This window comes from Trachurus japonicus, chromosome 21 (genome assembly GCF_045865225.1).
Source record: "Trachurus japonicus isolate A0001 chromosome 21, Traja_1.0".
Taxonomy (NCBI): domain Eukaryota; kingdom Metazoa; phylum Chordata; class Actinopteri; order Carangiformes; family Carangidae; genus Trachurus; species Trachurus japonicus.
Genome location: NC_140927.1, coordinates 27,638,683 through 27,652,570, shown reverse-complemented (window position 1 = coordinate 27,652,570; position 13,888 = coordinate 27,638,683). Strand labels below are relative to the sequence as shown.

At 40.0% G+C, this 13,888-nt stretch overlaps 1 protein-coding gene across 2 annotated transcripts; it reads right to left on the bottom strand.

The window, feature by feature from the left end:
• Positions 1–1,151: 1,151 nt before the first annotated feature.
• On the bottom strand, positions 1,152–11,966 carry ndufa10 (NADH:ubiquinone oxidoreductase subunit A10). Of its 2 annotated transcripts, none has more exons than XM_085765150.1 (10): positions 11,824–11,966; positions 10,029–10,197; positions 7,770–7,985; positions 7,574–7,660; positions 6,011–6,132; positions 5,699–5,778; positions 5,548–5,602; positions 4,118–4,203; positions 3,683–3,791; positions 1,152–1,397 (listed from the first exon to the last, which is right to left on the bottom strand). In XM_085765150.1, the coding sequence occupies exons 1-10, from the start codon at positions 11,896–11,898 to the stop codon at positions 1,329–1,331; spliced, it is 1,068 nt and encodes a 355-aa protein (XP_085621276.1). In that variant the 5' UTR covers positions 11,899–11,966; the 3' UTR covers positions 1,152–1,328. The 2 variants fall into 2 exon arrangements, with proteins under 2 accessions (XP_085621276.1, XP_085621277.1); XM_085765151.1 differs by having other exon boundaries at positions 5,699–5,766.
• Positions 11,967–13,888: the final 1,922 nt, after the last annotated feature.

Below are 13,888 nucleotides of genomic sequence, written 5' to 3'. Positions count from 1 at the left end.
AATATTAATTTATAACCTTTATATGACGATATTATTTCTGATGTAGTGTTGATATTCTGTCTCTTTCTGTTAAAATAAATTTACCAGATAAAAACTATAGACCGTTCATTTCTTTGTGTGGGAGCAGATTAAATTCTTATTTTCCTCACAGTTAAGTGATGCAGTGACAGTAGTGAAATAAACATATCTCAGAAATATAATGCAATACGAGTAAGTTTTGACATTCATTTATCTAATTTAATTAAAGGGAAAAGACATGTCTCAGAGTTAATTGAGTAATTTGAGCTTTATACATGTATTTTATTTCTTCTTGGTCTTTTGGAGAACTTATTTAAGGTAACATATTTAGCATTGTAATGACATAAAAACAAATATTAAATGTTCTATGACAAAGTAATGTAGATATAAGCAGATATCAGTGTTTATGTAAAAACTGCAGCTCAACTACAGTTAGAAGCTGATATATAAACAGATAATGAATGACAGTGTTATGTGGTAAGTCGTCATAATTATCAACAGGAAATACTGTTCACTGATGTTTTTTTAATCAGTTATTTGTTTTCAATCGTTGGATCTTCTGTATTTAGTGATATAATTATTGTTGAACTGTATCAAATATTCTCTTCAGATGTAACATGGTAACTTGTCATTGATATTAGTAGTTTTACTTGTTGTTTAGTGTATTTATAGTGACATGTGACTGTTCTTTACTTTCATGTTCCTGTCTATCTGTAATTTTAATTTACATCATTGTTTTGTATTATGATGGGATGTTTCGGCTTTTTTTTTTTTTTTTTCCTTTATTTGATAGTGATGACAGTAGAGATAGACAGGAAATGGGGAGGCAGAGAGAGGGGGAATGACACGCAGGAAAGGTCTGCCCGACGCGGGATTCGAACCGGGGACGCCTGCGGCGAGGACTGTAGCCTCTACATGGGGCGGCCGCTCTACCCACTGCGCCACGCACCGCCCCATGATGGGATGTTTAATTGAGCCCAGGGAGACTATTCCTAAGTATTGAAGTATTTTAAATATCTGTACAGCTGCAGGCAGATTCATTACATTCATTAAATGTGTTTTTTTGTGTGTGTAATGCAGTTTAAAGTTCTCATCTTACAACAATGAACAACAAACAAAAAGGCCAAACAACATTTTGTAGATTCAAAATTTATTATTCTTTTTTTCTTATTTTATACATACATATTATTCAGGATGTACAACAGAAGACGAGCGGGTCGATAACGGACCAGGATCGGTCCACAGCTCACGCAGGAAGCTGATCGGTCTGTGACGAGGGGTCGGATGCGTTGACGAGTCGGCGAACTCGCTCATTTCAACCAGATGTATTTGTCTCCAACATCTGCGTTGTAGCCGGGGGCGTACTTCTTCCCTGGGAGCTGCAAGGGAAAAAAATAAGAAAAACTTAATTAGAGACTGAACATGAAACACTGGATTTCGTCTGGTATGATTCGAGTGGGCTATCTTCACACTTCCTCTCTGTCAGACTGTAATCCTCAACGTTAGTAGACTGGTAATGCCGTGTCCTTCTGTGACTCTTGAGATGCGCTGCAGGAGCCGACGCCACCGTGAGTCACGCTTTTCTCATTCTCTCCGCTGAGACTCGGCTCATGACAAAACGTTGGGTCGCAGCCTCTTCGTAGCATTATGCAGCAAAAGAGAAAAAAAGAAAAGTCTCCAGTTGCAGTCGAACAGAAAAGGTCAGACCCAAATGTTTCCACCCTGCAAGACTGATGATACCGAACGCCCCGCAGAACACTCCACGTCTTGACATTTGCCTTTTCGTAGCTACTACCAGTCGCTCAATATTTCAGGGGTGGAAAGAAAATGAATTCAATCACGCTGACAGGCTTCACGGCCGAGACGGAGACGAGGAGAAAGAAGAAGGAGAAGCATCGGGCGTAAAGAGAGAACAGGCGGCGGCGGCGCTTTGCTCCTTCAATAACATCATTCTGCAGGTTTTTAATAAAGCTCCTCGACACCAGATAACCAGCTAACGTATCGCCAGAACCGCTCACGGAGAGGAGTGTAAGAAAAAAAAAAAAGAGCTGAAGGGTCGGAGACGTCGGCTCGACTCATCTCCATGGAAACACAACTCCTGTTTCATAACGTGTACGGGATGTGGAGATGTTCAGATGTAAAGAGTGGTTATCTGAGGGACCGTAGCGCTGCGTTGACCTCTTCCTCAGAGCTGCTGCTGCTGTTTTATTTTCAGCTCCACTCTGAGTAAAAAAGAAAAGCTCCTGAGACTGTTGTGAAGGAGTGAGTGAGTGAAAATCCCAGGAGATCAGCAGCGTCAGAAAAACTCAAACCTCCACCAGTCGAGTCACAGTCACAGTGACGCGTGAACGTATACGAGCTGATACAAGGTGGCGATCCCTTGTGACTGCTGCTGATTTTTATATTATTATTATCATCCTTTCATCCAAAACATGATGAAGCCTTGTGATTCATGTTTTTATGTGTCGTGTGACTTTCCACTGTTTGTTTGTTAAAATAGCAGCTACTTTCTGGGACTGCCGGGTTTTTTGGGGACTTAATTGGAAGAGATTCAATGCATTTGGTGTAAATATTCAATTTAAATGTGAAACTATGTAATGGGGAGATTTACTGCCTGAAAACTGGAATATTTAAAGGAATAGTTCAACATTTTGGCAAGCTATTTTTAGAACGGCGGAGCAGAGCCGTGAGCTGCTCAGAGCTATGCTACGGAGGCTCATTATGGGATTTCTTGGTTTCCCTCATCAAACTCATCAAATACAGTTGTGTTCAAGGTAAATTAATGCAAACCTGATGATGCGCGTTCTATGTGCAGGTCACAACTTGTCCACTAGAGCGTTGTGGAGTTGTTGGATTGTGTATTTGATGAGTTTGATGAGGGAAACCAAGAAATCCCATAATGAGCCTCCGTAGCGTAGCTCTGAGCAGCTCACGGCTCTGCTCCGCTGTTCTAAAAATAGCTTGCACCGACAATTAAAGGTAACAAACCTACTGCTATGACTACAGGGATTATGGCAATGGGCCAATTTGCCAAAATGTTAAACTGTCCCTTTAAGATAAAAAACTACTGGGTATTTCATTGGGAGCCAGTAGGAAATCCATTACGAGGAAATAGTTAAAAGTAGAACCACCCACCATCGATGAATGGATTGACACTGTAAATGAGATTTATGTTATGGAGAAGATGTTTTCTCCCTTCAGAGTTGAGAAGGAAAAATTCTAATTCCAATCGGATCTGTAAAACCGATCAGATCTGATTCCATCTGCTTTATTCATTTATTTATTTATTACGTTTATTTTGACAGGGACGGTGCACAGCTCTTTGTACTCGTCCTACCCTCCTTTTCATGTGATGGCTGGATGGTCGGAGGTGGTGAGCTCCCCTGTTCTGCTCCGTTATGTTGTTTTTCAGAACTAAAATAACCAGTGATATGTCATAGAAAATCCCAGATGGGAAAAATGGAAAAAATCTATTGGACCTTCTGCATCCACCCTTTTATGTCTCCAGAGGAAGAAGGGACAAATAACTTACTATGGACTAAAGAAAGTCTGAAATGCTGTAATTATTGGATGTAATGTGCCTTTCCAAAAAAGAAAAAAAAGCAGCGACTGTAAAGGATGGAGAGGATGAAGACATGAGGATGAGTGTTTTGCCTCCACATACCGATCTATAGGCGTAGTATTTCTCATCATAGTCGTGGGCTCCGATGGTGATCTCTGGCAGGTATCTGGGTATGTGGGTCAGCGTTGCCACCTGCTGTTTGTCTTCCACGCTGGAAAACACACAGAAGAAAGAGAAAAAGGAGGGGGGTGGGGGTCAGTGAGTGGAGTCGACAGCAAAGCGTTTTAAAACGAGAGAGAGAGAGAGGGAGGGAGGGAAGCATCGAGCAATTAGAGCAAATTTGCATTTTCAGTTCCCTTCAGGTTCTTCACACATTAAATCCTGATGAGAATCTCAAATAAAAGGCTGCGACAGTGACACGTCTTCTGGGTGTGACTCCACCTGTAGGAAATCTTCCCGTGGGGCTTTGTTATCGTTGTTATTTCTATCATTCACTGTTATTTGTGTTTCCAACGTGACGATGTGTGTTTGACTCACAGCATCCTCATTTGGTGGTAGGTGACGTCGTCCTGCTCCAACCACGGCCCCTTCTCAAACTTCAGGTAGTCGATGTCCTCGGCCACCTGTGGACGACACACGGCTCATTAACTCATAGAATAGTTCATAATTAACAGTCAAAACTACTTAAAAAGAAAAGAAAAGAAGGATTGCCCCAAAATCCAATCAGTGCATCCTGAAGTCTGCATTCATAAGGTTAAAATCATGTTTTGTGAGGCCACTGTGACCTTTGATAACCAAAACCAAAATCAATACATCCTTGGCCCAAGTGGTCATCTCTGCTAAATCTGATGTTATTCCCTTGAAGAGTTTTGGAGACATTGTGTTCACATATTCAAAATAGCTCAATACTGATGCATCATGAAGTGCAACCTCCTTTTCTTTTATTATTATAAGAGTGAATCCATCTATTGCAAATATCTTTGATTTAACTCTGTTGTGTCTTTTACTGTTGTTTGTGTGCTGTTGTCTCTTTTTTATCTCTTTTCTAAACATATAAACTGCATACTTACTGTGAAATAAAACAGGTATTTGGCCCAGAAAACTATGTTTTGTATAATTTGTCTAAAAAGAAAAGATCCCTGTGTGCTTCATATTGAGAGCTGGTATATACTTGGTCTTCATATCGAGACAGGCAGATATGTTGGCACAGCAGAAAACAATAGAATTTGTAATTTATGTGACATCCAAGAGGTGGAGAATGAAATTCATTTTGTGTTCTACTGTCCTTTCTATGACTCTATAAGACACAAATTGTTTAGTAAGGTAGATCCAAATAATGAATTAGTGTGGTTAGACGATGCTGAGAAGCTAAAACTTCTTTTTCAGTTGAATATATTTGCATTTTCTTTACTTCTTGAAAAGGCCTGGGCAACGAGACGAAGAGCGATATATAGTTGAGTAATCTGAAATAGTTTATTTACTATGTCACACCTGTGTGGCAGGTAACACCACCAGGAAGGACTGTCTAGTTCATTCATTCATTCATATACTGTATATATCTATGTTTTTTTCTTTTGTGGGTGTGTGAAATGTATGGTTGCAATTATGTACAATATGTGCTGGCTAAATTGTTCACACAAAATGGTTGATGTTGATGTTTGTGTATGTGACTGAAATACATAATTTCATTCATTCATTCATTCATTCATTCATAACTCTGCATTTTAAAAGTCTCCGCCTCAATGTCGTTGCGTTTATCTAGATTTTCCGATTTCTGAAAACCATCTTTTGTGAGGTCACTGTGTCTTTGACCTTTAACGTTCAAAGCCTCATCAGTTCCTCTCAAGTCCATATGAATGTTTGTGCCAGATTGAAGGAATATCCGCCCAGCTGTTGCTGCCATATCGTGTCCATGACAACGAGACGGAGACAAATGATCAACCATCGACCGTCGGTTTCTCTCTCACCCTCTCCACGTCCTGGGACTGAGTTGCGTCGTACGCCAGGACCTCCGACGCTTCGCTGAAACAAACATAAACACATACAAACACGAGACAAGGTTGAATAATCTGATGCTTTAGTGTTGGGGTTAAGATCTAACAAATGTTTTAAAATCACCTGATCTGAGGCAGGAACGACTTCTTGTATCCGTTCTCGATGCCTTTCAAATACGACAGGGGCACGTTCTGCAGATGCGGCTGGAAGTGAAAGAGAAAAGAGATCATTTTTTATCAATAAGAGTGATTATCATCCATCTCCAATAATTGTCTCCGCTCCTCCTCTGAGCAGGTTTTCAGGCTGTTGTTCCCAGTTTAAAAATAGAATATAATGCCCTCTGTTGAAAGTTAATGAGCGAGGCTGGAATAATTACAGCCTCCCCTGCAGAAGGCAGAATCCCGCGGTGTCAGTGAACGCGTCTCATCCGTTTACCTTGCTGCTCTGTTTCAGCTTCTTCTGCACCTCCTCGGCCGGCACGTCCACGTAGATGACGAGGTGCGGAGGCAGGAACTCGCAGATGCTAATGTTCTTCACCTCGTTGTAGTGCTGCACACCTGCGAGCCACGGGAGATTATTTTTTAAGACGTGCAACTCGTGGGACACAGTTTGAATCTCGCTAATCGCTGGATAATGAAAAGTAACAGGTGAACTCGACGAGACACTGAGATACGAGCTGGTGCATTTTAATAAGAGGTTAAACTGAGACTATTACTCTTTTTTCATTATCACACTGATGATGCTCAGATGGATTTAGTCTGTGAACCTTTTTATTCAGTCTTCTTCCACTTAGCTCCACCTAAATAGAAATCCTTATTACAGACTCTGAGCTCATCTCATTTATTTTAGAGCAAATCCTCCAATTTGAATTGAATCCTTGCTAAAAAAAAAAAATTCAGTTATTTCTTTCTTCAGAGTTTATTATAACGTTGTGTTTACAGACCTGAGCCGACACTAGTTTGCACAGCTTCAGGGTGTCTGACACTCAGCTGCCAGACGTCGAACCAAAATCACAAAAACATAATCGTGTCTCTGTTTTGTTTTTTTTCCCCAGCGTCATATTCAACTTTTAGAATTAGTTTTAAAGTTTGACTTTTTAAGACCTCACATATAAATGGACTGGGAAATGGACGGCGATTATAAAGCACTTTTCTAGCGCTAACAACCACTCAAAGGGCTTTACGCTACTAATCACAGTCATTTTTTCCCTCTGCAGCCACGATAGCAGCATCTATCTGGGGTGCAGCGTGCGAGGAGCTGCACCCCAGATTGCCTCGAACCACCAGTTTTCTAATTTTGTAATTAGTGGAAACCGGCTCAACCTCCTGAGTCACAGCCTGAAGTTCTGATTCATTCCTGTAGTTTCAGATGTTGAGGTGACAGCGATTTTACTCACAGTCTGCTTCTACATCATCACATCAAAGTTACTTTTCCTGTATGATTTTATCTGTAAACTTATTTTATCTGCTTCTTTTAGTCACGATTTCATCATTACTTTTAACTGATTCATATCATTTCTATTTCCTCTGTTGACGGTGACTTTCCTTTTCGTTTGTCCTTCACAATGCACTACTTTGTTGCATTACATTGCTTTGAAAAGTGCTGTACATATAAACTAATTATGATTATATGATTATATATATTACATGATGTCATCCTATGATCTATTTTATCTCATAGTTTTACTCTGATGCTCTTTGTTTTACTCGGTTTTAACTCTTTTATCCCATCTTTTTCTTATTTTATTGTATCTTATTTGTTTTTTTATAACCCCCGTTTATTAATTTCATTTATTTTTAATTGCATCCTGCACTCTAATGTGAGTCCTCCTGGTCTCAATCTGTTCTGTTCTCTGGGTTCTTGTATTGCCTGTGTTGCTGTATCGCCTGGGCCATTTGTGACTTGTCTTTTCTATATTGTTTTGTGGAGCACTTTGTAAACTTGTGTTTTTAAAGGTGCTATATAAATAAAGTTATTATTATTATTATCACCACTCACACTCTTTCCTGATGTAGCCCTCTTTGAACATGGCCTCCAGGAAGACCATGTCGCTGAAGGGGGAACGCTCCAGGATCACTCCTTGGCCTTGAACACAGAAGATCAGGGTTAGTGAATATTATTACTATCTACAATAACCACAAATACGTAGAAATCCAGAGTTAAACTACACCCGGCCTCTGTGTGTGTGTGATACCTGTGGTGATCAGGTGTTCGATGGCGTCCGAGTACTGCAGCAGCCTCATGGTGTACATCCACAGCTGCAGCCGGTAGCTGTTCCCGTCGGCAGCTTTGGGGTCTGTGTAGAACTTGTCCAGACTGCACATCCCGTTGTAGTCGACGGACAGCGGCTCCTTCTCGCCCTTCATCTGGTCCAGGTAGAAGGTGTCGGGCTCGGGCATGTACAGCATCCCTGTGCATCCACAGTCAGAGTTCATTATGTCTGCTGAATACTTTGTTTTAGGCTTTGTTTTGATTTCCGTAGACACAAAAGGTTTATTTACCTTGTTGACTAGTTAAAGGGATAGTTCAATCAACACCCATTGCCACAATCCCTATAGTTTTAGCGGTAGGTTCGTTACCTTTAAGTGTCGGTGCAAGCTGTTTTTAGAACGGCGGAGCAGAGCCGTGAGCTGCTCAGAGCTACGCTACGGAGGCTCATTATGGGATTTCTTGGTTTCCCTCATCAAACTCATCAAATACACAATCCAACAACTCCACAACGCTCTGGTGGACAAGTTGTGAGCTGCACATTCACCACGCTATGAGATAATAACACAACGTTACCACACAGAGTTGTTTTAGAGGGAAATACAGAGACTGTTGATGAAAAACTGTCCCTGAAGGCAACGTGCATCAGTGGTTTTGTATGAATTTACCTCTAAAACAACTCTGTGTGGTAACGTTGTGTTATTATCTCTTAGAACACGGCTCTCTTGAATACTCAATTCTGATTGGTCAATCACCAATATTCTGCGGTGTTTATTTCTCGATAGACCACCGCTGAGCGGACCGTTGCTAGGGGCTCCATAGCAACGGCTGACTGGAGGAGCAATCACTCATCAATCAGTGAATCGAACCATCACCAGCTTACAGTGAAGAGAAACTTTACCGTATGTTTCATTTCTACCGTCATTAAACAGCTTCAGTGCTGTGATGTTAGAGATAAATGACTGGTAACCTGTTACAGAGAGAGTAGAGGCTCCTTCCACATCGCTGCTGGAAACCAGACCTGCGATCAGAGCCTCTGACCCGGTGTCACAGCTCCTCTCGTCTCGGTGGCACCACGACTCCACCACACAAACGCACCCCGTAAACAGTAAAGTTAATCTCTTGTTTATGACAGATACGACTACACACAATACACACATCATAATAACACGTGTGTGGTAATCCATCGATCAGCTGATTGATTATCAAAGGCTTCAAATGCACGAACGGGAGGAGGCTCGGAAAAACAGCGGAAGTGACCGGTCTTGCAGATTCGCTAAATGCAATTATAAATCGATGAAAGTCGTATTTTGATCAACATTATGTTTCAATTTTTTTTTTTTTTTTAATATATTTTTTGGGCATTTATGCCTTTATAGATAGTACAGTTGAGACAGACAGGAAACGGGGAGGCAGAGAGAGGGGGGATGACATGCAGTAAATGGCGCCCGACGCGGGACTCGAACCAGGGCCGACTGCAGCGAGGACTGTGCCTCTATACATGGGGCGCCCGCTCTAACCACTACGCCACGCGGCGCCCCATTATGTTTCAAATTAATTATTTTACTCGTAGGCTGTGTTCTAAGCGGGATAATGTAGAGTTGGTCGGTTGTTATGGAGAAATAAACCCCGACGCGAAGCCTGTCGGGGTTTATTTCTCCATAACAACCGACCAACTATACATTATCCCTTACATAGCGTGGTGAATGTGCAGCTCACAACTTGTCCACCAGAGCGTTGTGGAGTTGTTGGATTGTGTATTTGATGAGTTTGATGAGGGAAACCAAGAAATCCCATAATGAGCCTCCGTAGCGTAGCTCTGAGCAGCTCACGACTCTGCTCCACCGTTCTAAAAACAGCTTGCACCGACAATTAAAGGTAACAAACCTACTGCTATGACTATAGGGATTATGGCAATGGGCCAATTTGCCAAAATGTTGAACTATCCCTTTAAAGAACCCTTTTTGTCTAAGAAAAGAAGCTAAAACAAAGGATATGTTATCGTCAGCAGCAGTAACTCTATCTGCGTTATCCTCCCACTGAAATATCTCTACATGTTGACCAACGATCCAACTGTCGCTACGACAACGAGCATATTTCCTATAACATGTCAATAACGTTAGAGTTGTCATGTCCACGCCGGGGCCTGACAGATAAACTGGCTGTCTGATATGATCAGGCACTATTAGATAAGCACACACAACGTATATAATACTGATATTGATCTCTGCCGTCTGATAGTCACCCAGCTTGTCAGCCAGCTTCTGAGCCAGCGCTCCTTTCCCCGAGGCCAAGTTGCCGTCCACAGAGATGATTCTGCTGTTCTGCGTGAACCGCGGCGTCGTCCTCTCACCCAGCGCGTACGACCACCAGCCGTACCTGAGGCCGCGCACCGAGCTCGTGTGAACACCCGCCTGGAATACAAAACAAACACAAACACAAACACTTTTAATGAAAACACCAGGGTTCACATGGACCAGAGCCAGATAAACACACTGAGCCTGCAGGGGGGTTAAGGAAAGAAAAAATAAGAGCTTCAGTACCAGACAAACAGCTTTAACACACACACACACACACTCCCAAAACTAACTACGGATTTTAAAAAAGAGGAGCGTTTCACTGCCTCAAGCTAACTGGAAAATTTAATTTTATAACTTTAAATAAAGTTTTTTTATTGAAATTAGTTTGGGAATCTGCACAAAACATGCACACACTCACACACACACACAAAGTGATTAATGAAAATCACCACAATGAAATTTCCAAGCAAACACCCACTTTATAATCAAGGCTTGACACAGACTAGATGTAGAAGACAGAATAGATTTCATTGATATTTGGTTTTGTAAATATGTTTTCTGTAGGTTAATTTCCCTTACTCCTTGACAATGTGAGATAGATAGATAGATAGATAGATAGATAGATAGATAGATAGATAGATAGATAGATAGATGTGAGTTCATTACATTACATTACATTATTAATATTGGGCAATACAGGGGCTACAGACTAACTTAAAATTTTAGGTGGGCAAGCAGAGATTTTAGGGGTGCACACTATAAATGTCCCTTTCATTCATGATCCTCACACTCATTGGCCTGACACCTGTAATATTATTATTATATACCTTAGCCTTTGAAATTTACAGGTTGCACATGTGCAAGTACATATAAGCTTGTAATGTTTCAGATGCAAGTAAATGTTTCCTCAAAGGGGTTTTGTATTGAATGATTTCAAATTGAAATGTACATTGAAATGTGAAATAAATTTTGGGGGAAAAAAACATGTGCAAGTACATGAAAAATGTACTTGCACTGACTGTCTCAAATTTAAGGGGCACTTTCAGTTTGTTACTGTGCATAGAAATGAAAACTGAATTGTGCTGGCAACGACAAGTCATATATTACATTATTACATTGTGTCAAGATAAATTGAGCAGTGTTTATATCATATATTATATATTGAGCAGTATAGAAAACAGTTTGCAGTGGGTTGGACTCCTTCTCACTGACACATGAATGTAAACAAACAGTTGATTTAGATTTAGATAAGTTAGCTTCGACTCACCCATGTGTCCTCAGGCAGATTTTAATTTATTTTATAAACAGAATCATGACAGAACAAGTGCAGATGTAGCACCGCACCTAATTACAAGTAAATATATCATTAATTAAACAAAGTTATTAATTAAACCTGTAAGAGGTGAGGTAGACAATGATGCTAACAGCAACAACCTCTCAACATCTGGATGAAGTCTCGTTAGCAACACATCTGCACTAGCTACAAATGATACCGTGATTTAATTAGCGGTGCGTGTAAATTACTACGCATATATTCAATTACACAAGTAATAACTACACTGTCAGCTTGTTGTGTTGCCTTGTTGGTCAGTAACGTTGTGAATGAACCGATGAGTGACAGGCTTGTTGTGATGCTAACGGCTAACGTAGCTTAGCATGTCCTTGTGGCTCAGACACCGACCGACGGGACCGAACAGCCCGAAGCTCCGAAGCTCCGGCTGCGGGTGTTTCCTCCTTTACCTGCTGCACAGCGGCCACCGGTCTGAAAGCAGCCGCCCCCGCCGGGACGACCAGCCGGATCACCCTCAGGGCCATGACGGTCTACTGATCTACTGTCTTGTCCTCCAGAAACCCTCCGATCTGACCCGAACAATCACCGCAGCGCTACTTCTGCGCCTGGATTATACGTCACGTGGGGGCCTTCGCTGCTCCTGGCTCATACAATATACGTAAGAAAGTGTCTAGTCATTTGCCTGAATTTATTTCTTTACATCTTTTTTTTTTATTTATTTATTTATTTTTTATTAGAAATACAAATCTTACAAGCAGCAAATTTCAGTATAAAATACATTTTGAAACTGAGCTTAACATGTCAGCATTTCAATAAAGATTTAACACAGTAACAGATGGAACAGGAAAGCCATAAAATAAAATAAAAAAAAGAGGAAAAATAAAAAATAAAAATAAAAAAGATATATAGAAATTATAATTTGAGGTAAAAATTCAAATAAATAGATATTTGATACAAAGAACATAAATTAAAATTTACAAATATAGGAAATTAGGATCATATACAACATACCTCACATTCTTTACATCTTTCATTTATCTAATTCTATTATTTATTTAATTTATTAGCTTTAATCATTATTTCATTTTTTTTGTTACTATTCTTTTTCATTTGTGTGTTGCGATTTGGAAATGTCTGAGTGTTTGTATGTAGGCTATTATAGGCTACTGTTACTTTGTTTATTGTTGAACATAATAGCCTATATTTCATCTTTTGACTAGCACAGTAATGTATTTTTTTTTTTTTTTTTTAAAGTATATATTTTTTGGCTTTTCATGCCTTTATTTGATAGGACAGTTGAGAGTGTGACAGGAAACGGGAGGCAGAGATGGGGGGAATGACATGCAGGATAGGGCCGTCCGACGCGGGACTCGAACCGGGGCCGCCTGCAGCGAGGACTATAGCCTCAACACATGGGACGGGTGCTCTACCAACTGAGCTAAACACCGCCCCACAGTAATGTATTTTGAACAGCAAACAAATATATATGTGTGAATAGATAATATTATTTACAAATTATTTACGACATAACAGATAAAACAGCATTTACAAGATACTAAGTATAAGTTTAACTTTTGTTTAGGCTAGTTTAGTTATAGTAAGTTTAATATAAAATCAGTAATGTCATGATTTTATTTCTTTTATTAAAGCTTTTATAGATTTTTTTTTCACATTTTCTTTATCTGAAGAAAAATTAAGTTGTCTGACTGTTGAGAACCTATGAAACGCATGCACTTTGAGCTGCAATTCATGTTATGGAAGCTGCTCTACAAATAAAGTTTATTATCATTATCAACACTAGCATTATAATTAGTTGTAATAGTAGTAGTAGCAGTAGTAGTAGTAGTGTAGCAAATTTAGCTTGAAGTCAAAAACTTCAAAATTCAAATGATATTATATTCACATATATATAATAATCACATCTGAGGTGGAACCAGATGACATGTCGCTAAATAAAGTGATGACTAAAATCAAATCAAATTTGATTTGATTACAGTTTGGCAGAAATCCACTCTCCCCATTCATCATTCATTCTGTAAATCTCCATCAGTCCTTTTGAGGCTTCACTTGGAGCATCTGCTTGATTTAGTATAGACCAATCAGGATTGGTCTAAATTCAATCCTGATGTCTGTGTCATAATCATGTGGTTGTATTTGTTTTAAATAAGCCTGCCCTGCTGCTACTGATGATACAAATTAGTCCCTTTTAGTGAGCTAAATGTGATAAATAATTTAGTTGTGTCTGTTTTTTGGCACAAGAACTGTTAAAGATAATAACACTAATCTAAATTTCTCGCTTGAACCCGTGCTACTGTAGTCTAAAAATATAAATGGCATCTCAGAGTGTCTGTGTGAGTCTCACAGTGTGAATGGCAGCCTGAAGGTAATATCCCCAGATGCAACACTTTGTGCACCTGCAATATGACACCATGCCCCTGAACTCTAGCGTTGCATCAGACTGGAAACTTTAGATACCCAGAAAGTTAAGTGACTTTTATAAAAGTTTCTGATCCA

Excerpts from the sequence above, each read along its gene's own strand:
- ndufa10 (XM_085765150.1), bottom strand. The coding sequence starts at position 11,898 with ATGGCCCTGAGGGTGATCCGGCTGGTCGTCCCGGCGGGGGCGGCTGCT. Across the intron at positions 6,133-7,573 it reads GGGCTACATCAGGAAAGAGT|GTGTGCAGCACTACAACGAG; the intron begins GTGAGTGGTGAT and ends CGTGGCTCGCAG. Across the intron at positions 4,204-5,547 it reads AGTCCCAGGACGTGGAGAGG|GTGGCCGAGGACATCGACTA; the intron begins GTGAGAGAGAAA and ends TGTCGTCCACAG.